The 21862-nt window shown below is 39.3% G+C and overlaps 1 protein-coding gene across 4 annotated transcripts; it reads left to right on the top strand.

Annotated features, from left to right (window-relative positions):
- Window positions 1-5368: 5368 nt before the first annotated feature.
- LOC132406867 (protein C19orf12 homolog) lies at window positions 5369-19684 on the top strand. Of its 4 annotated transcripts, none has more exons than XM_059992955.1 (3): window positions 5369-5472; window positions 10086-10254; window positions 12814-19684. In XM_059992955.1, exons 2-3 carry the CDS (start codon window positions 10095-10097, stop codon window positions 13077-13079), a joined length of 426 nt encoding a protein of 141 aa, XP_059848938.1. In that variant the 5' UTR covers window positions 5369-5472; window positions 10086-10094; the 3' UTR covers window positions 13080-19684. The 4 variants fall into 4 exon arrangements, with proteins under 4 accessions (XP_059848938.1, XP_059848935.1, XP_059848937.1 ...); XM_059992952.1 differs by lacking the exon at window positions 5369-5472 and adding an exon at window positions 5520-5710; XM_059992954.1 differs by lacking the exon at window positions 5369-5472 and adding an exon at window positions 5521-5680.
- The last annotated feature ends 2178 nt before the right edge of the window (window positions 19685-21862 follow it).

Genomic DNA, 21862 nt, shown 5'->3' with positions numbered 1-21862 from the left:
TAAAATGGGTGACCACTGGGAGATCCCACTTGTTCTGCCAGATGGAGTGTAGGTGCTCAACAAAGCAGTCTGCCAATCTACAACTGGTCTCTTTTTATGCCATCATGTTGGAGGACACTTACAAAAAGCAGGTCAGCCGGATAAATATAAAAGGACTACACTGGAAAGAGAAAAAGCTAAAGAGTCTATTTGGAGCTTGAAGAAGAGCACTAATCTGCATACTGTTGATGGAAAATCTGATAATAATGAGAGTGACACAGATCGAGGATCCTTGAGATGTGAAATGTGAAAATCAGCAACATGGTTTACACCAGAAGTGAATGGCAAATTAATTAGAATGCGATTCGACACTAGTTCAGCTCTTTCAGTCATTCCACAAAATGTGTTTGAGCGGTATTTCAAAGATACTTAACTGAAGCCTGCAAGTATTCAACTAAGAATTTTTACTGGAGAAAAGGCAACTCATGTGGGAATGCCATTACTAACAGTGAAATACAACAACGAACAAGCCACAATGGGCTTATATGTGGTACAAATGGGAGAGCCGGCATTGTCCAGCCATGATTGGCTGAGACGACTACATCATTTGGAGATTCATCCATCACTTGCATGCCACATCCCCTCCAATAGTCAAAATCAATGCAAATTAAGAAAGGTATTGGATGATGCCACAGCAATGTTCAGGGATGGCACAGGAAAACTCAAGCATATCAAAGGTCAAATCGTGTTAAATGAAAATGCCACACCCAAGATTTACAAAGCCTGTTTGGTTCCTTATACCATCTGTGATGAAGTAGCTAGCGAGCTGGATTGCATGAAGGCTGAAGGAATTCTTTTCAATGTTGAATGGAGCCTGTGGGCAACACCAATGGTCCCAGTAGCCAAGAAAAATAGGTCTGTCACGATACGTGGTAAATTTAAGGTCACCATCAACCCAGTATTGAAAGTAGATCATGACTCTCAGCCCCAGACAGAGAATACTCAAGGGTAACACTTGAACAAAGTAGACTTAGCGATGTGCTATATATACTGTATGTATGATTACTAAAGAGCAATACATTACATATTTGAGTTGAGATGCATTCCATATTAAGTTGGAGATCATAGCTAAGCAGAGGGGAATATTTCAGTAATATTGTAAATATATAGTTTGATTAAGCATCCTTTGTTTACATAATTCATTATAGGATATATGTACTTTAAGAAGTACATAAATGGTATGCATAATTATGCAGCCACATTATATGCGAGCACCTTACTTAAAAAAAGGACAAAAAAAATAAGACCCTAAGACCAAAAGATACAGGAGCAGAAGTAGGCCATTCGGCCCATTGAGTCTGTTCTGCCATTCAATCATGGGCTGATCCAATTCTTCCAGTCATCTCCACTCCCCTGTTTTCACTCCATACCCATTGATGCCCTGGCTAATCAAAAACCTACCCTATCTCTGCCTTAAATATACCAATGACTTGGCCTCCACAACTACTTATGGCAAAAAATTCCACAGATTTACCACCCTCTGACTAAAGTAATTTCTCCACATCTCAGTTCTAAAAGGATGTGCTTCAATCCTGAAGTCAAGTCCTCTTGTCCTAGAATCCCTTACCATGGGAAATAACTTTGCCATTTCTAATCTGTTAAGGCCTTTTAACATTCAGCATGTTTCTATGAGATCTCCCTAATTCTCCTGAGCTTCAGGGAATACAGCCCAAGAGCTGCCAGACATTCCTCATACGGAAACCCTTTCATTCCTGGAATTATTCTCATGAATCTTCTCTGAACCCTCTCCAATGTTAGTATATCCTTTCTAAAATAAGGAACCCAAAACTGCACACAATACTGCAAGTGTGGTCTCATGAGTACCTTATAGAGGCTCCACATCACATCCCTGCTCTTATATTCTATACCTCTAAAAATGAATGCCAATATTGCATTCGCCTTCTTCAACACCTACTCAACCTGGATGTTAACCTTTACGGTATCTTGCACAAGGACTCCCAAGTTCCTTTGCATCTCTGCATTTTGAATTCTCTCCCCATCTAAATAATAGTCTACCTGTTTATTTCTTCCACCAAAGTGCATGACCATACACTTTCCAATATTGTAATTCATTTGCCACTTCTTTGCCCATTCCCTTATCTAAGTGTAAGTGGGTTTCTTCTTTGTATTGGGGTTTCTTCTTTTTCTTTGTTACTGTGTATGTTAATCAAAATGGCTTCTTTGTTTTGTTAAAAGTAGGAATGCTTCTTTGTTCTGATAAGTGCTTTCTCTCACACCTTGTTTAGGTTAAAATTTACTGATAACGAGAATTGTATTCTCATAACTCCATAATCTCATCCCTAACAATCAATTCCAACAACTTCCCAACCACTGATGTCAGGCTAACAGGTCTATAGTTTCCTTTCTGTTGCCTCCCACCCTTCTTAAATAGCGGAGCAACATCTGCAATTTTCCAGTCATCCAGTACAATGCCAGAATCTACCGATTCTTGAAAGATCATTGTTAATGCCTCTGCAATCTCCAGCTACTTCCTTCAGAACCCAAGGGTGCATTCCATCAGGTCCAGGAGATTTATCCACCCCCAGACCATTAAGCTTCCTGAGCACCTTCTCAGTCGTAATTTTCACTGCACAAACTTCACTTCCCTGACACTCTTGAATGTCCGGTAAACTGCAGATGTCTTCCACTGTGAAGACCGATGCAAAATACATATTCAGTTCCTCTGCCATCTCTGCATCTCTCATTACAATATTTCTAGTGTCATTTTGTATTGGTCCTACCCTCGACTCTCTTTTACCCCTTATATACTTAAAAAAGTTTTTGATATCCTCTTTGATATTAGACGCCAGCTTCCTCTCATAATTCATCTTTTCCTTCTGAACAACCTTCTTAGTTTCCTTCTGCAAGTTTTTAAAAGCTCCCCCAATCCTCTATCTTCCCACTAGCTCTGGCTTCCTTGTATGCCCTCTCTTTTGCTTTTACTTTGGATCTGACTTCACTTGTCAGCCACGGTAGTGTCCTTTTTCCCTTAGAAATTTCCTTCTTATTTGGAATATATCTGTCTTGCACTTCCCTCATTTTTCACAGCAACTCCAGCCATTGCTGCTCTGTTGTCTTTCCTGCAAATGTCCCTTTCCTGTCATCTTTGGCCAGTTCCCCTCTCATGCCATTGTAAATTCCTCTATTCCACTGAAATACCGACACATTGGATTCTATTTTTTCCCTCTCAGATTTCAATGTGAACTCGATCATATTGTGATCACTGTTCCCTAAGTGTTCCTTAACCTTAAGCTCTCTTATCACCTCCAGATCATTGCACAACACCCAATCCAGCACAGCTGATCCCCTAGTGGGCTCAACAACAAGCTGTTCTAAAAAGCCATCCCTTAGGCATTCAACAAATTCTCTCTCTTGAGGTCCAGTATTGACCTGGTTTTCCCAATCCACTTTCATGTTAAAATCCCCAACGATTATCATGTCATTGCCTTTCTGACACACCTTTTCTATTTCCTGTTGTAATTTGTACTCCACATCCCAGCTGGTGTTTGGACGCCTGTATACAACTGTCATTAGAGTCCTTTTAACCTTGCCATTTCTTAACTTAACCCATAGAGACTCTACACTTTCCAATCCTATGTCATCTCTTTCCAATGATTCAATATTATTTCTTATACACAGAGCCACACCACCCCTTCTGCCTACTAACCTATCTTTCCGATATACCGTATATCCTTGGACGTTCGACTCCCAATGGCAGCCATCCTTTAGCCAAGTTTCAGAGATGGACAATGTCACATTTGCCAATCTGCAACTGAGTTTCAAGATCATTCATTTTAGTCCTTATTCTGTGTGCATTCAAATATAACACTTTCAGTCCAGTATTTGTTGCTTTCTGCTTTAACTGCACCACATCTCTATTACCCTGTAATTCGTGCCACTGGCTGTGTTCTTTCTATAATCTCTGTGGCACGCTATTTTTGATTTATTTCTGTTTCCCTCTTCCTCAGCCCTGTCACTCCAGTCCCCATCCCCTTGCCAAATTAGTTTATACCCTCCCTATCAGCTTTATTAAATGTGCCTGCTAGGATACTGGACCCCTCTGGGTTCATGTGTAACCTGTCCCTTTAGGCAAGTAGGCAAATAGGCAATTATCTGTGGTTTTCTTTTGATTTTTTTTCTGGAGTTACAAGGCATGACAGGGAGGACTGTGTGAGATCATACTGATTGGTGGGTTAGGCTTGAGGGGCTGAGTGGCCTTTTACTCTTTGAGCTTCTCCCCTCCCCTTCAGGCCATAAAGGCAGAAGTGCAATAAGAACTTGGCCAGTCCAACAGCAACTGTGGAAAGGGAAACCAGTGAAGGTTACACATTAGGCACCATTCCTCGGTCTGTCAGCTCTCAGATACGTCATCACTTCTCTTGCTGGATTATGATTCCACAAAAAAATACATCAAGCTTTTGCTATTCGGCACGGACTAGGAGGGCCGAGATGGCCTGTTTCCGTGCTGCGATTGTTATATGGTTACATGGCTCATTCCATTAGGAGTTCTTTCGTCCACAGTCTCCATCCAGGTTGTGACTCAGTCCTGCACTGTACAATTCTGCCTAAGGCTCACAAGTAGGGCAGTCCCACAAGACCTATTATCCTCACTTGCACTGGGCTTAAAAAAACTTGCACTCAATGCCTCCACCTTCTCCCCCAGCCGGTCTCACCCATTACCTCCACCATCTTCATCAGACTTCTACCCCCTTACTTTCCAGTCCCGACGAAGGATCTTAGCCCAAAACATTGACGCCATAAATGCTGCCTGACTTGGTGAGTTCCTCCATTTTATGTGTGTTGCTTAAGATTTCCAGCATCTACAGAAATGTTTGTGACCAATGTCATTGTGTTTATTTTGTTCTGTATTATGTATATTAATCTACGTTTATGCTAAATTTATGTGATGTGTTGTGTTGCTGCTGAAGAAAGCTAATTTCTTGGTACTTATACCGAGTGTGTATTTCTATTACAATATTTAACTCGAACCACAATTCTAAGGAAGGTTTTTCACTCTGAAACATTGACTAATTTCACTTTCCACAGGTCCTGTTTCATTGGCTGGGTTCTTATAGCAACTCTATCTTTAATTCTGACAGCAGCGTTTGCAGTGTTATTTTTATCCCAGGCCTCTCTCTCTCGTTCCCCTTTAAGATATTCTTTAAAACCAATATATTTTCCGAAATGCCTAACCGTGGCTTCATGTCATAATGTTCACAGAAAGATTTTCCACAGCCGCTCTAACTTCAATAGACGTATTATCTCCGGGAGTTTGCAGATCAGGCTCTCAGTGTAATTCACATGATCTCTGCCACTCCCTAGGTCACTAGGGGACTGGAAAGCGCAGCGACAGTCACTCTGCTGTCTATTGAAACATTGTGAGGCTGTGGACTTGGTTAACGTCGGATCTAACAGCGAACGGCCTAAAAGCAGGTATTGTTACTGGCGGCGGAACTCCCAGTGAGCGAGATCTGCTTCCGGGAATAGCTAGGCTGGATCCCAGATATCTTTTGGAAGACCTGGATTTGGGCCGTGGAAACGTACACGTTAAATCGGCACCAATAACAAAGCGGCGTGCAACATTTCCAATCAAAATACAGGCTGAGATTCTCTAATAAACTGAAGGACGCTTTTGTTGAGGGTAAAGATGGGGAAACCCGAATGTCGCGAGGTTCGGATCGGTGTCAATTACATCTCAGTATGAAATCCTACTGCATGCTTCTCGTTTACAGTGCGGTTTTTTTTAAGTTGGAAATGATGGGTGAAAATGTTACTTTTATTTTGAGAAACGCCTGACGGACAGATTTTAAAATTGAAAAGTCTTGCAAATTGCCGCAAGATCTCCTACATGTGAATTTTGACTGTATCCCATTGGAACAAAGACGTATTTCCATTCCGCCCGCTTTTTTTTTGTGTGTGCCACGAGCAGTTTAGATGTACTGATGTACTTTGACCAGTGGCTCCAGTCCTTAATGAAACGGATCTATGTTGTATCAATGTATGTATGAATCTACCTATGCTGCCTGGCCTGCTGCGTTCACCAGCATTTTTTGTGTGTGTTGCTATGTTGTATTAATTTTTGTTTGGAAAAACTGAGGTGCACTCCATGAGGTAATTTTCACTATAAGTCACTATTATTGCCCAACACCCAAAATTAAATTAAGGCTGAATCAGGATTTTTAAAATATTGTTAAAACTAGGATTATCCACTGCAGGCAATTACTGTACTATTGAGAATCTAATGAGAAACCACCACTGTATACCCACAGTACCATCTCTAGTGCATTTATTAAGTATTCACTATCTTTCAATTGAGATTGAAATTGAGTTGAAATGTGATTGGGGGCCAGAAGTTTGGCATGAGACCAATATCAATTTCTGGTTTAGAAAAGCAAATATTAAGTACATCTGATCATCTGTGTGTTTTGAGCACCTTGGATTTGACATTTGATGTCTTTTGGAGGGACATTTTTGAATGGATTACTTGGGTAGGCATATTGTAAGTCTTTACTGTGCTTGGTAATGGTTGGTGGTGGCGGCGGGCAGGGATTCATCACATTTGTCTCATCTTGGAACAGCTGGAGTTGAGAAGCTTGCAAGGGGTTATATGATTTTCCCTTTCTGTATGGGTTTCCCATTAATACTACCATCACAGAGTCTTCCTGTTGGAGATTCCCATATCTTCAAGAAAGATTTTTCAGCCTTTATAGTGTGATATTCGGAGGAAGTATTTATGGATTATGCATTAGCAGGCAATCAATAACCTCATACTAGGAGCAGGTCTTCAAGTATTTCATTATACTCATGTTTTGCAAGAATTTTGTATTGTGTTTATCTGTACTTCTTTTGCATCGGAAATAGTTCTATACATTTTATTTAAATGGAGACTGTATTCGGCTTCTGTAGACTACAGATGTGCCAAACCAGTACTAGGTTGCCCTGCTAATCTTTCAGATTGATGACTCTTCAACAGAACAAGGAAACATTTTGAAGAAGGGGGAGAGAATGAAGAAAATATCCCAGATAGGTTGCAGACCAAGAGAAACTGGATCCCCTCTGGTACCAGTGTCAGATGGGAGAAGGCAGTGAAGCATTGCTTATTGGAGGAGGTTTAAAAAAGGGAGATGGATGAGAATGCAGGAGAGAGGACTAGGAACACTGCTGGAATTGAGAGATGTAGAACACAGCAGTTTCTGAAAACCTGAACTAAAAGAGATTGTTGGAAAAACCCAGCAGCTCAGACACCATCCATTGCAGAGAGAACTGAGTTTAAGTTACAGGTTGAGAACCTTGCAGCAGAACTGGTGACTTTTAGCACAGGCTGGTAAGGTGGGTTATCTGAAGTTATAGAAATCAGTGTTGAATCTGCAGATTTTCAACATGCATAGTTGGAAGATGTGGCACTGACCTGTGCTGGATATACACAACCTGGAAGCATATCCTTCGACCCACATGGCCCAAACACAATCTTTTCATTAATGTAATTTAAAAAAAATTCTTCCCATATTTATATCAACTTAATTCTACTGCTCACCTACACAGTAGTGACAACTAGGTAGTCTACCAACCCACCTGTTTTTGTGATGTGGGAGGAAACTGGAGCACCTGTGGGAAACCTGTGCAGTCACAGGAAAACGTACAAACTCTAATAGGATTGAGCCCAGATCGCTGGTGCCCAGAGGCAGCATTCTGACTGACAAAGTGACAGGAAACTGGACGCTCAGTATCATCTTTTGAGAACTGAACAGAAGTGTTGTGCAAAGCAGCATCTATTTTTGGTTTCTTTAATGGAAGGGAAATCGCTGGCTGCTTCAACCAAGTGGACCGTTTTGTTTCATAATGCGGGAAGGTAAAAAGGCAGAGGTTGCATTGAGATGCTGTGAGAAAGAGAGTGGATGTTGTTGGAGATGGCAGGGTGAACCAAAATATCTTAGAGGGAGTGGTCACAAGAATGCTGAAAATTGAGAGGAGGGGAAGGTGTGTTGGATCCATATACAAGAACACAGGAACACATAGAGTTGGTTATTATGTCTTTTAGTTCTCCATGTCATTCAAAATGGTCATGACTAATCAATGCCAGCCTTAACTCCTGTATCAATTTCCCTTAAATATCTATCTCCACATTAAATACTCCCAACAATCTAGTGTTCCTTATCCTCGGAAGCTGAAAATTCCAGAGATTCACTACGTTCTGAGAAGAGAATTCTACACATTTCCATTTTGAGTGACTGACTCCATATTTTGCAATTATGTCCCCTTGCTTTTATGATTCTTCCACTAGTGAGGATATCTTAGTAACTATCCTGTCAAGCCTCCTTAGGATCTTTTTGTTTAAGGTGATTCGTCGTTCTTCGAAACTCCGAGGAATACAGACCCAAACTGTCTGGCCTCTCCTGATGGGACAACTCTCTCATCCCAGGAATTGGCCTGGGATTGCTTTCAATATTGCTTAGGTGTGGTCTCACCAACACACTGTACAAATATAAGAAAACAATCCTGCTCTTAAAGTGGGTGGAGTTGTACAAGATCCACCAGAAAAGGTTGTTGAGGTGGAAGGTGAGAAGGAGGGAAGTCCTATCCTTGCTTGGGATGGGAGGAAATGGAACAGACCGTTGTTCTCAACTCTTTGACCCAAAAGTCCTGAGCTGCCTCTTTGGATATCTTTCCTGCATCATGAATGGAGTTGCTGCAAATTTCACTGAGATAAAAAAAACCTGTGCTTGAAAACAACAAAACCTGGTCAGTGATAATAGCTCCTGACAACCAGAGAGAGGTTGATTCACCGAAGAAAGGCCCCACCTCAGGACACAGCTCTGTAGCCCAGTTCCACAGCCTGAATTGCTCTGCCTTTGTTGATTGAAGAGTGCATGTATCATCTGTAACCCTTAGCTTCCCCTTGGCTGTGACTGGATGTGACCTTGCATGTTTTGTAGGCCAAAACTTGACCAGCAGAGAATGCCTTTTGAGAGAACTGGAAGTTATTTGTTTCTATATGATTCCTTTACTTGAATCTGCATGTAATTTGAAGGGTGTAACCACATTTAGGGGAATAGATAATTGAATCAAAACTGAAGAAACCTATTTAGTTTGAGTAACTTGGGGCATTGAGCAAAGTACATATGTTTATTACACCTGTAAAATTTCCATTTTACAATGTATAGTTCAAATACAAGGGTTCTATTTCTAACATGAAATATGTTAGGACAAACATCTATCACTTTCTATCTATGAAAGTGAGTGACTAAACAAAACTCTTTCAGGTGTAATATCCTAACTGTCCCTGCACAACAAATATTCTTTCTTACTCTCCTTGTTCTGTTGATTATTATTATCTGTTCATATGTTCACGTTTCTTTTAAGTTTGATTGTTTTTGATGTTTGTGCATGTGACCGTTTTCTAATTGACCATTCAGTAATTGCTCATGGCTATTTGCACTAATGTCTTTTTAATTGTTGGTTGCTCTTGTGTTGGCTTTTATGGTATTGTCCCGTTTTTTTTATGCTCGGTACCGAATAACAATCAATTCTGGTAGGTTTCACTTATTGGCAATAAAATGATTCTGATGCTGGTCTTAAATGGATTTATGGTAGTAAATCTTAAGTCTTGCTTCAAGGGCTTCCGAAATTCTATACTTTGTCTCTGGCACCAAATCACAGGATGATACTGGAAATTGAGCCCATTATTTCTGCTGTATGATTCCCTAAGCCAGGCAGCCTCTTGGAAATCCATGCATATTCCATATTGGTAGGAATAGTTAACTGCAATTCCTATCCTATGATCTCATAATCTTTAAAAAGAAACTGTAGCTGATGAATGAACTCCAATACAGGTGTATAAAGATGGCTACATAAACTGTGGGGATAACAGATTTGTTTCTATGGAAAATGGTTCTATTGTTGCCAGATGTTTTCTGGCATTGTCAGCAATTAGTTTGGAGATTGGAAGGATGAACAGTTATACATGATTTGCCTTTCAAAAGCGATTCTGTACATAAAGGTGAATTGTCATAGCTGCTGAACGTCAATGTCTAATTTTTGAATCTTAGTTTGACAAGATGCCTGTCGACATCAATGAAGTGATGAAATTGGTGCACCATATTTCGGAGGTGGAAAAGATGCATGTCGCAATAAAGAGTTCTGCAAAAGGGGCACTTTTGGCTGGTGCAATCGCGTTTGCAGGAGGTTTGGTTGGTGGTCCTCCAGGAATCGCAGTTGGTAAGTTTATGCTCTTGAACAGATGGAAATTTATAGATTTAGAATGACAATAAATGGTGAAGTTAGATAAGCACCAAGAATTACATTAAATGATTAATGCTTAATGCCTCCCTTTAAACAATGTAGAGTGGGATTGGCAGTGGGCACTATTGGCATGATGTTATGCTCAATTGAGTAACATGTTGACTGTTATCGCCACTAAAACACAAATGCATATTAGAGTTTGTAAAATATATGTTTGAGGGATCAGTGTCAGACAATACTTTCAGCGATCAAACCAAGTATCATTAATGTATTGACACAAAAGTCCAAAAGTTTTGTGGGTTCAAATTCCAATGGGGTAAATGGAAAATTTACTTTGACAAATCTGATAATTTAGTTAAACTAAAACTGAAAGCTGCCAGAGTCTCAGGAATCCAAATAAACCCACGTAATCCTCAGAGAAGAGAAGCTGCATTCTTTGCTTGGTTTGGCTTGAGTCATATGTCAGTTCCATTGCCTCTGACTTATATAAATCGTGTCATAACTCTCTTCTATTTTCATATAATCAAACCTTTTAAGTCATTCCTGATTCATATCTCAGCACTTTTTCTAAAGCGCTCACATCCATTTTAAAATCTGACAACTAGACTCCCATGTATTCAATAGATTATTCTGTCTCATCATAAATGTTAACATAGTCTCTCTTTCTGTTGTTGTACCCTAATATTCTGTTTTGCAACATTGAAATGCTGAGTCGTAAATCACTTCTAGATCCTTTTTAAAGTCTGTCTGTGCTGATTCAATTCCCTTCATTGTACATGTGTCTTTGTGGCTTTTTTTTTGCCCCCGATAGGCTATACTTCACTTTTGGCAGCATTAACCATGCTCGTTCCCAATTACATGACAGATCCGAAATCTTCAGTAAAATTATGAGATCAGGATCAAGTCTATTGGCATTCAACAGGATATGGAGGATTCTGGTTAATTGGGACATATAGGACCGATACATTTTAGCCCAATTAAGCAGCTACACCAATTAGCCGAAGTTTCACGGAAGTAGTTTAAAAAAGACAAAATACTGTTTAACTAAGTAACAAATTAATGTGTTTAAATGAAATGCAAAACAAATTAGAACACTACCAAGTTTACTACAGTAAACTCTATATTAGTTCCTATAATTATCAAGGAGGAATTAATCCAGTGTATGCTGGTGTGTTCTTTTGATTGTTGTAAATGAATGGAATCAGCCCAGATACTGGTACGTATAATAGACTGCCTGTGTTGCCTTCCTGCATGAAATGGTGTCAAAAATCACTGCTTTTTAATTTGATGAAATGAATAATACAACGCAAGCAGATGCAACTGATTGCAACTGATGCTTTCTGATGTAGCTCATTCTAACAATTAGTGTCTAACAGCCACACAAGTGCACAAAACTGATGCTAGTTAGAAATGGTTGTATCCTTCAAATCTTCATTTTTATTGTAACATTCAAAATGATTTGTTGATAACCTTTAAATTCTTTGTAATTCCTAACTTGCTGAGGAAGTGAAATCATTTCATTTTCACTCCCCATTGACACTAGTGAGAACAGTCTCCTTTCCCAAGTAAGCGGTTTATTATCCCAAATAAATGAAAATCCCAGCTATTTTCTTGATTAGGTTTTGATCTTTAGGAGTTGTCCCAAATAAGTAGCTGCCCCAAACAACCAATAGCCCAATTAACCAGAATCCTTGTACATATATACCATCAAACGAAACGAGGTTCCTCTGGACCAAGTTACACAACACAATACATATAACTTGCACACAGTATATGACTACATCACATTTACTACAAATAAATTATGTCATAATAACAAAGCTGTTATTTATCTCTGAAACCTTATTTCAGTGTCAATTATAACTTTAACAAACAATAAGTTTTGGATTGAGTATTTTGGAGGATAAGTTTGGTGAATCTGCAGTTCCTATTTGTTGTGTGAAAGTGCAATGAATGTATTTTGAGGAAAATATCTGGAACTGTTTTACTAATCTTCCGTCCCTAGTGGAACTAAATGCTGGAACTCCCACTATGGGAATATCTTTACCAGAAAGTATTTGGTTCTTTGGTCATTGGAACAAAGTTTGTAGTTGAAAACTTTCCTGGCCATTCATTAACTAAATCCACAATTCTTAGCGAGTCTGTTCTTGATTGTGGCTCTGTAGACTGATATTCATTGTGTCACAGTTGCCTTCTTCATGCAGAAGTTGGGGAACAAAGCCTAATTGGATAGCTTGTTTGAAGAGGCAGTGCTGAACTGAATCTCTACTGTTAATGATTGTGTGAATTATGTAAATACTTGTATAAAATTTAGGTGATTATGTGATCAGGGCCTGGCTGTGATGTCATTCCTTGATTAATTGCTTGCTAGCAGTCACTGTCCTGGTTGTTTTAATAGAAGTAGTTCATTGGTTGAGGGATCTTTGGACGGCTGTATGTCAAGGAGCATAATTAAATGTGAAGTAGTTTTTTTTAAGAAAAAACATTGCATTTTAAAATTAGAAAATAAATAATGTTCCTGTTTGTTTTCCCTAGGTGGTGCATTTGGTGGGTTGTTGGGTGCCTGGATGACAAGTGGACAATTTAAACCAGTGCCCCAGCTACTTATGGAGCTTCTACCAAATCAACGGCAGGTCCTATGTGACGATGTAAGGAATATTGTCCAGCATTTGGACTGGACTGACGGAGTCCAATTGATATCATTAGTAATGGGAAATGCTGCCTTGAAGAGCCAGGTATTGGCAGCAATAAGTGGATATTTTATGAGACAATTCAATGCTGAGGTACGATACCATGACTGAAATCTACGCAATTCTTGAAATATGAATTTTACTGAGTAGATAGGCGCACAGTATTGCCTACAAATTCAAGGATCTATGAAGAATGCTATCTTGATTATGCTGCTGTGATGCTGGTGAATTTTGCTGTTTTAAATATTGGTTAGAATGGGGTGGCATTTGGCTCGCAGGTTGGTGCAAAAATACATTCGCCTGTTCAGCTCTGTTGACTTAAAAAGAAAGGGAACTGGTGGCAAATACAATCTTGCCCATTTCAGCGATACCACCCAGGATAAAGTTCTCCCCTAATTGTATTGGCATCAGGATTCCTTAAATTTGTTTTAATTTTTTTTGTTGTTTACCTTCTCTTGTCATTTGTCAGCAATCAACGAATAGGAAATGGACTGAGTTCATAAATAAGGAATAACTCTTTGGTAACTGGATACATAAGGAATAACTGGACTTTTTTTTTCAAAAGCTCGTTAATGCTCTTTTAATTTGATGATGCTTGAAAAAAATGGTAATTTAAAAAAGTGTCTGGATACATGCTGGAAAGCTGTAAGAAATGATCTCACAGTTACTGTTTGGAAATTAACATCTCACCAGCTAGTCATCTCAGTCAAGCTGATGTGTCTGTAAATTCTGATAAGATAGTTTAGTGGTCAAATGAAACATTAGATGCTCAACAGGGATATCAGGTCTCAGAATGAACTGGACAAAGTTAATCAAGTGGAATTTGTCAAAGTAATTAGTGAGAATTGGAACATAACTGTAGCTTGGAGAGCCTTTCTGGATTAGTTATAAGGTTAGGCTACAGCCTTGCACAACATGACTGCGTGTACAATATCCACAATGCAGCTGGAGGCCCTGTATACACGTCTGCCAATCAACCAGTCATATCAATAGAAACATAGAAAATAGGTGCAGGAGTGGGCCATTCGGCCCTTCGAGCCTGAACCACCATTCAGTATGATCATGGCTGATCGTCCAACTCAGAACCCTGTACCTGCTTTCTCTCCATAGCCCCTGATCCCTTCAGCCACAAGGGCCATATCTAACTTCCTCTTAAATATAGCCAGTGAACCGGCCTCAACTGTTTCCTGTGGCAGAGAATTCCACAAATTCACCACTCTCTGTGCGAAGAAGTTTTTCCTCATCTTGGTCCTAAAAGGCTTCCCCTTTATCTTTAAACTGCGACCCCTCGTTCTGGACTTCCCCAACATCAGAAACAATCTTCCTGATAATATTGACCCTGATATTAACTTATTAACCAAGTATGAACACGGATGTATTTGTTCCATGTTCCATTGTTCCATGCAATGCCAAAATGATCCAAAATTTATTTGGTCTCTATCTTTAAAGAAACTGTACAATGTGCATAAAGTGAGAATAAAAGTTAACAAATGGGTCACTGTCCCAAATTGTAGATTGGACAATAACAATGCAAAAGTTAAAGAATACTAAACAGCAGCAGCAAAGTACATTTGGCAGTGTTTTTAGTAGGCAGAAAGCTGTTTCCAAATGCTTTAGCCAGTGTGCTAATCACTAAAGGATGAACAAGAAGAGAAAAAGAAAATTGCATGAACAGTGGCAGGTTAGGGTTAAACTGAAGAATGTACATCAGTAAACAGGGAGTAGCGTGGATTAAGTAAATCTGAGGAGGGTAAACCTGACTTGAGTGTGGAATACTTGAAGGAGCGGCACTTTATTTTACTGTAACTGAAGTGGGTTACTGCAGCATAGTGGGATTTTCCATGTTGTTATTGAACTCCGCCTGTAAGCAGGAAATTCCATGGCAGGCTGGCCCACATGTCAACCCGAGCTCTTTCTGGAAAATTCCTCAGGGCATTCCCACAACGGACTCGACTCTTACTGGCAGTAGTGCTACACTGGGGAGAAATAAATGTGGACTTTGAACATATCCAAAGATGTACTGGTTGGTAAGTTAATTGGTCATTGTAAATTGTCACGTGATTAGGCTAGGATTAAGTTGAGAGATTGCTGGATGGTGAGGTTCGAAGGGCTGGAAGGGGCAACTCTACGCTGTTTGTCAATAACTAAAAGTTGTTTTCTCTGAGAAGCACAATTAGAACTGAGGAAAAATCTCAATAATGTCTACAGATTTGAGGGTGAAAGTGGTGCACAGTCTGAGGAAATTGAGGGAGATATGTAATATTATAAACAAGAGAAAATCTGCAGATGCTGGAAATCCGAGCAACACTCTCAAAATGCTGAAGGAATTCTGTAATTATTGTTCTTATTGCCCATTGTTAATTTTCAATAGCTGCAGCAGAGGTCATAGATCATCTGAGCCACACAGCCTTTTTGGGTGTTTATCCCCAGTATGAGGTTTAGCCCTCATCTCATTAGCCCGGTCAGTTCCAATATTCACTTTTACTTTCTGGCCCAATTATTAATGTATAATCTATACGTTGTCGTTGATCTTTCCCTTGAGAAAATAGCAAACGGATTCCTCCCTAGTGCAGGTCACTTCTGCCACAGTGCTGTTGAGTGGATGTTCCAGGTGAAACATTCCCAACCCAGGAAGCACCGCGGAAACATTGGTGATCATGTGAACTTGGTCATTGTTACAGGCTTAGAAGGGCTGTTGGAGTAGTTCGAGTGAGTGACTGACGTACAGTTTGTAGGTGTTGGCAGTAAAGCTACTGAAACCCCCTGGTTTCCTTTGCTGCGTAAGTCGAGAGAAGAGAACCTCCATTCCCGCCAAACTCGTGAGACTGAGGCGATCTCCAACCCCAAACCCCTGTTGGTGTGGATGCTGTGTAGTTTGCTATCCTGTTACAAATTAGTGCCACATAGTACATGGCATACGGTTAAAAGATTATATTTATGAATCTTAATTTGACTAAAGGGTTAGTGAAGAAAAGAACAAAAAAAAAAGAAAAGGGCCCATTTTAATTAAATAGCCGAATGTGCACAAGTTGGAGCTCAAGTCAATCTCGCCCCACCTTTGTTGAATCGCGGTCCCGCTCCAGGTTGAATCCTACGACCTTCTCTCCTGTGTCTTCCCTCTTCATCCCCTCTCGAGCAAAAGCCCCAAGCCTAACCTTAGAGAAACCTCCCCTTAATCTGACTGTCCTAATGGATGGCACACATTTCTCCTCATCTCTTATCTTCAACAATAACCCAAGCAAGCTGAAAACAGAACAGACTGCTCGTACAGCACTGCTAAATGAAATGCATACAGCATAACAGTAAAAATATGAACCAGGGCATGAAGGAACTCTGCAGGTCAGGCAGTGTATATAGAAAGGAATAAAGAGACCTGATGAAGGGTCTTGGTGGGGAAGGTTGACTCTTTATGCCTTTCTGTAGATTCTGAGTTCTCTTGCATTTTGTGCACGTTGCTCTGGATTTCCAGCATCTGCAGAATCTCTTGTGTTTATGATATGAGAACATCCCAGAAGATGAGTCATATGAAGGGTACTCAATTCCTAACCTGCTGTTGTGGCAACAGTTTCTCTGTGACTTATCCAGTTAAGTACTCAGTGCTGTTGCTGATGGAAGTGATAACATCATTGTTCAGACCAGGTGTTGAGATGGTCATTTTCTGGCATTTATCTGAACATTACCTGCTTCATATCAGTCAGCGCTGAATTTTTTTTCCAATTGGTGCATTCCTAAGGAATGGCATGATTAAGGCCACGTCCACACTAGACCGGATAATTTTGAAAATGCCGGCTTCGCGTAAAAACATCCAGCCTCAACCAGGCAGTGGAGGAGGCCATAGACAGACATATCAGTGTGGGAACGGGAAGTGGAATTGTAACGGATAGCTGTACTGCAGATAGAGCAAAGGTGCTTGATGATGTGGTCCCCCATTTTGTTTCTGGTCTCACTTCTAGGAGCACCAAATACAATAACTGACACCAATGAGTTTATTTGTGAAGGACTGCCTCACCTGGAAAGACTGTTTAGGACCCTGAATGGAGGAGGAGGAGGTGCAGAGGCAGGTGTAATATTTAGCACAGTTCCAGGGTTAAGTACCTCTACGGGAGTTGCTGGGGAGGGATGATTCCACCAACAATCAAGACTTGAGAAGTCTTTCTCATTTCACTATAGGTTTATGAAATTCCTCAATTAAAATTCAGCATTTAAACTTTTTAGATATATGCAATAGTTAATGAGTTTAAGGATAATTTTCTAAATGTTCCCTGATGTAAAGCCAATTGAGATCTTTATGTTCATGGAGAATTAAATGGTGCCCTTAACAAGGAAGAGCTTACATAATTGTGTGGAAATAGAAATGGAAATCACAGCAATATCTGAGCTACTCAAATGACAAATTTTAATTAATCAGAGCAAAAGCTGAAGATGAATTGAAAACTTATACATTTTGATGTTTCTAATGACATTCCTTGTTAATGTGCTTTAAAAAATTCTTGTACCGTTGCATTAACCTATGAAATGTTGGTGTCTTCTTTAATAATATCCTGTAAATTATTAACCTTAACTCTTGTGCACATTTATGCGATCCAGAATCATGTATCAGGACACCTGCTGTACATTGTCATTAATTCCCAGCTTAAACGGATGGGAAAATGTCAACATGCACTAAGTTATCCATCACATGTCTGGCAACATTGAAACATAAATGACTGGTTAGCACCATCGGTTAATTTATTGAGCTATTAACTCTCAGTTTGAATTCAGCCCACACTGATGGGATTAAAATTACATCCTCAACAGAACTAAGTAAGTTAGCATGGGTAGTTTTATTTTAAGACACCGTGGGTATAAATTGTCAGTAGTGCAGAACTACCACTGGAAGATAAATTGCTTCTAAGTTGACAAGCTCCCCTTAAAAGAAACTGAAAATTTTAATGTAAAAGGCTACTTTCAGGAATAGAGATATACAGACTTGAGACTACCTCTTTTTAAAAAATATATTTTCAAAAGTTAGTCTGAATAATGTTCTATAAGCTGTTGTAACACTGCTGGGATTATTACTGGAAGTTGCAAATATGAGTTCACGATAAAAGAACAAATGATTTGTTGAGGGAGTGGATATCTGTTTTGAAAGCTTCACAAACACAGTTTAGCAGGGAATGTATAAATTAGACATAAATTGATTTAACACATTTCTTAAAGTGGCATGTTTATGAAAATTAAATTATTTTCAGATTGTTTTAGATAGTTTTCTCCAGTCAGAAGTTCACTTTATTTTCACTGCATTCTTTTACAGTAAGATATCCCATATTGTTGTAAATAGTTAAAATTCAATCATGCTAAACTGAATGATATAGGGTGCAATTTTGACTTGTAACTGGAAAGTTTATGTAAGTTGTCTTAAACAATGCAGGTGTAACTGGGATCTGCTGAATGACCTCATTATTTCATTTCTGTGATCCTTAAATATCCACTGCACATGCCTGATTGTATCAACAATAAATAGCCAATATAAATGTTATAATTTTCCTGTTATTTTTTCACATCAGCTTCATAACATGAAGGATGTTTATTGGTCAGATGGTCATGTAATACTTTTCATGTTCTGTCATTTTTGCTTTATAGTTATTATCGAAGACTGAGAGTTTAAAAAAAAGGGCAATATAATTAAAGGAAAATTGTGCCTATTATGTTATCAATCCTGATTGTAAAATACAGACCTAGTACACTGCATCTGTATTTCATGAATCTGATATTTTGGAAGATATTTAAGAGGTTGATGAAAGATTGCTGACGAAGTAGCTAAAACATGAAATACACTGGTGTATTTCTATGCTAGCAGCCATGATTTGTCTATGTAAAGATTGTGCATGCTGGTGACAAAGTGGGTTTCCTGGGATCTGGTTTCCTAATACAAGAGAGGCTGGTTGTTCTGTTAATTGGCACTTGTAATTTACACCAAGTGTAGGTGGGCAGGAGGAGAATCAATGCAAGTTCATGGACCTGTGAGACTTCATGGCCAAACAATCTCCATGAGAGCACTTGTTGACAGTGTAAATTGATACAGTACTTCCATTTACAGAAAGGAGCTAGTGTTAGAAAATGAGGATTTAAAATTGCATTATTAAACACGGCAATGTTTGCTGCATTAAGCTTTGAAGAACACAGTAACACTTGAGAATTAGTGAGAAAATTCGATGGGCCCCTGTCTTGGTGGTCACCTTGCATCCTCCTACACTTCCCTCCCTGGCTTCCAGCAAAAGGCGTATTTTGGCCCATTTTTTAAAAGATAATTTTGATAAAAGGAAGATGCAGTGAATATTACAATTATTGTTACTTATTTTAATTTTCTTATGTTGAGATTTTTATTTTATCCACTTGGGGCCAAATTTGAAATTGAGATTTTCTTTATATGGACGATCCTGTGTAATACAGTGATAATTTTAAAAAATAAAATATTAAATTTCTTTATGTAAATATAGAAATATAAGTAACTTTAAACAATATTATTATAATACATTTATTGGTGTTGAGTGTGCACAGTGGAAAATCTAATGCATCTTGACGGTAAGGAATAGTATCTATACCCTTTGTGATATTTAACAAAGTTTTCTAATGGTGAATTCTTCCTTCTGCAGTGTGTATTATGTATAGATGGAACAAAAGTTGGATTTGTACAGCTACAATTTGTAAAATGTGACTTAATAATAAAAAACATTTGAAACCTTGCCAATGTTCGTTTTTGAGCTGGCCAACATTTGGGTGTTATAATGGAAGATAACTAATGTTGATAAAGCACATTTACTTGTAAGATTTGAGACTGGATTGCATACTTTAATAGCATCAGTGAGATTCCTGTCACTTAGATGGTGCTGACAACGGATTAGAAATAAATATCCAAATTAAATGTTTACCACAAATAAAAACAACCTCAATGTTATAGAGTTAATCAGCCAAAGGGCTATTAGGCCAGCCGCATCCACAGTGACCAGCAGACACACTTCTATATTTAATCAGTCATCTGGCCTGTTGCCTTCTATGCCTCAGTAATTTAGCAGGCACTATTATAAATGTGGTTAGAAATTCTGTGTCCACCAATTTCAAGCAGTGCATTTCAGGTTCTCACTACTCTGGATAAAAACGTTACTCTCAATTCCCCTCAGCCTCTTACCACTTACCCTAAACCTGTCTGGCTAGATTTATTCACTGACAACAAAGGGGAAAAATTCCGTAATATAAATTGGGACGTTCTTCGTGCAAAAAGTTTAGGTGGGACAGATTTTGATAGGTGCACTCAGAAGTGTTTTAAAACATCAATATGTAGATAGTCCAACGGGAGGAAGGGTTGTACTGGGCCTGATGTCAGGTAATGGGCCTAACCAGATGACTGTCCTTTTAGTCGATGAGCAGTTAGGGAGCAGTGACCACAACTCCTTAAATTTTAAGACAGAAAAGGATAAGTGGGAGAGTATTAAATTGAAGCAGGGGGAAATATACAGGAACTGGGGAGAGTTCATTGGGAACAGCGATTTTTGGGCAAAAGCAAATGTAGACGGTGTTTCATGACCAATTACACAGAGTACAGGACATGCATGTTCCTGTTAGAAGAAAGGACAAGGATGGCAAGGTAAGAGAATCTTGGATATTGAGAGAGGTGATGAATATAGTCAAGAAGAAAAAGGAAAAGTGTGTAAACTAGCTTAGGATGCAATAGAGTCCCTGAGGATTATAAAGAAACCAGAAAAGAATGCTGGCTTAGAAAAGGTTCAAAAAACTAGGTAATGACAGAGATCTAGAAGATTATAAGGCTATCAGGAAGAGTTTAAGAATGAAATTAGGAGAGCCAGAAGGGGCCATGAGAAGGCTTTGGCGGTCAGGATTAAGGAAAGCCCCAAGGCATTCTCCAAGTATATGAAGAACAAGAGGATAAGATGTGAGAGAATTGGACCAATCAAGTGTGACAGTGGAAAAGTGTGTATGGAACCAGAGGAGATAGCACAGGTACTTAATGAATACTTTGCTTCAGTATTCACTACGGAAAAGGATATTGGCGATTGTATGGATGACTTACAGCAGACTGAAAAGCTTGAACATATAGACATTAAGAAATAGGATGTACTGGAGCTTTTGGAAAGCATCAAGTTGGATAAGCTCTGGAACTGGATGAGATGTACCCCAAGCTACTGTGGGAGGTGACTGAGGAGATTGCTGAGTCTCTGGCGATGATCTTTACATCATCAATGGGGACAGGAGAGATTCCAGAGGATTGAAGGGTTGCAAATGTTGTTCCCTTATTCAAGAAAGGGAGTAGAGATAGCTCAAGAAATTATAGACCAGTGAGTCTTACTTCAGAGGTTGGTAAGTTGATGGAAAAGATCCTGAGAGACAGGATTTATGAACATTTGGAGAGGCATAATATGATTAGGAATAGTCAGCATGTCTTTGTCAAAGGCAGATTGTGCCTACAAGCCTGATTGAATTTTTTGATGATGTAATTAAACACATTGATGAAGGAAGAGCAGTAGATGCAGTGTATATGGATTTCAGCAAGGCATATGATAAGGTACCCCATGGAAGGCTCATTGAGAAAGTAAGGAGGCATGGGATCCAAGGGTTCATTGCTTTGTGAATCCAGAATTGGCTTGCCTACAGAAGGTACAGTGTGGTTGTAGATGGGTCATATTCTGCATGGAGTCGGTGACCAGTGGTGTGCCTCAGGGATCTGTTCTGGGACCCCTTCTCTTCGTGATTTTTATAAACGACCTAGATGAGGAAGTAGAGGGATGGGTTAGTAAATTTGCGGATGACACAAAAGTTGAGGGTGTTGTGGATAGTGTGGAGGCCCGTCAGAGGTTACAGCAGGTCATTCATAGGATGCACAACTGGGCTGAGAAGTG

Source organism: Hypanus sabinus, chromosome 17 (assembly GCF_030144855.1).
Source record: "Hypanus sabinus isolate sHypSab1 chromosome 17, sHypSab1.hap1, whole genome shotgun sequence".
Lineage (NCBI taxonomy): Eukaryota > Metazoa > Chordata > Chondrichthyes > Myliobatiformes > Dasyatidae > Hypanus > Hypanus sabinus.
This window is presented reverse-complemented; position numbering and strand designations above follow the sequence as displayed.

What these genes read in the sequence shown, in the direction of transcription:
- LOC132406867 (XM_059992952.1), top strand. Translation starts at nt 5,687, where the DNA reads ATGGGGAAACCCGAATGTCGCGAG. An exon ending in GGAAACCCGAATGTCGCGAG is followed by an intron (nt 5,711 to 10,085) that starts GTTCGGATCGGT and finishes TTTGAATCTTAG; the next exon opens with TTTGACAAGATGCCTGTCGA. An exon ending in TCCTCCAGGAATCGCAGTTG is followed by an intron (nt 10,255 to 12,813) that starts GTAAGTTTATGC and finishes TGTTTTCCCTAG; the next exon opens with GTGGTGCATTTGGTGGGTTG.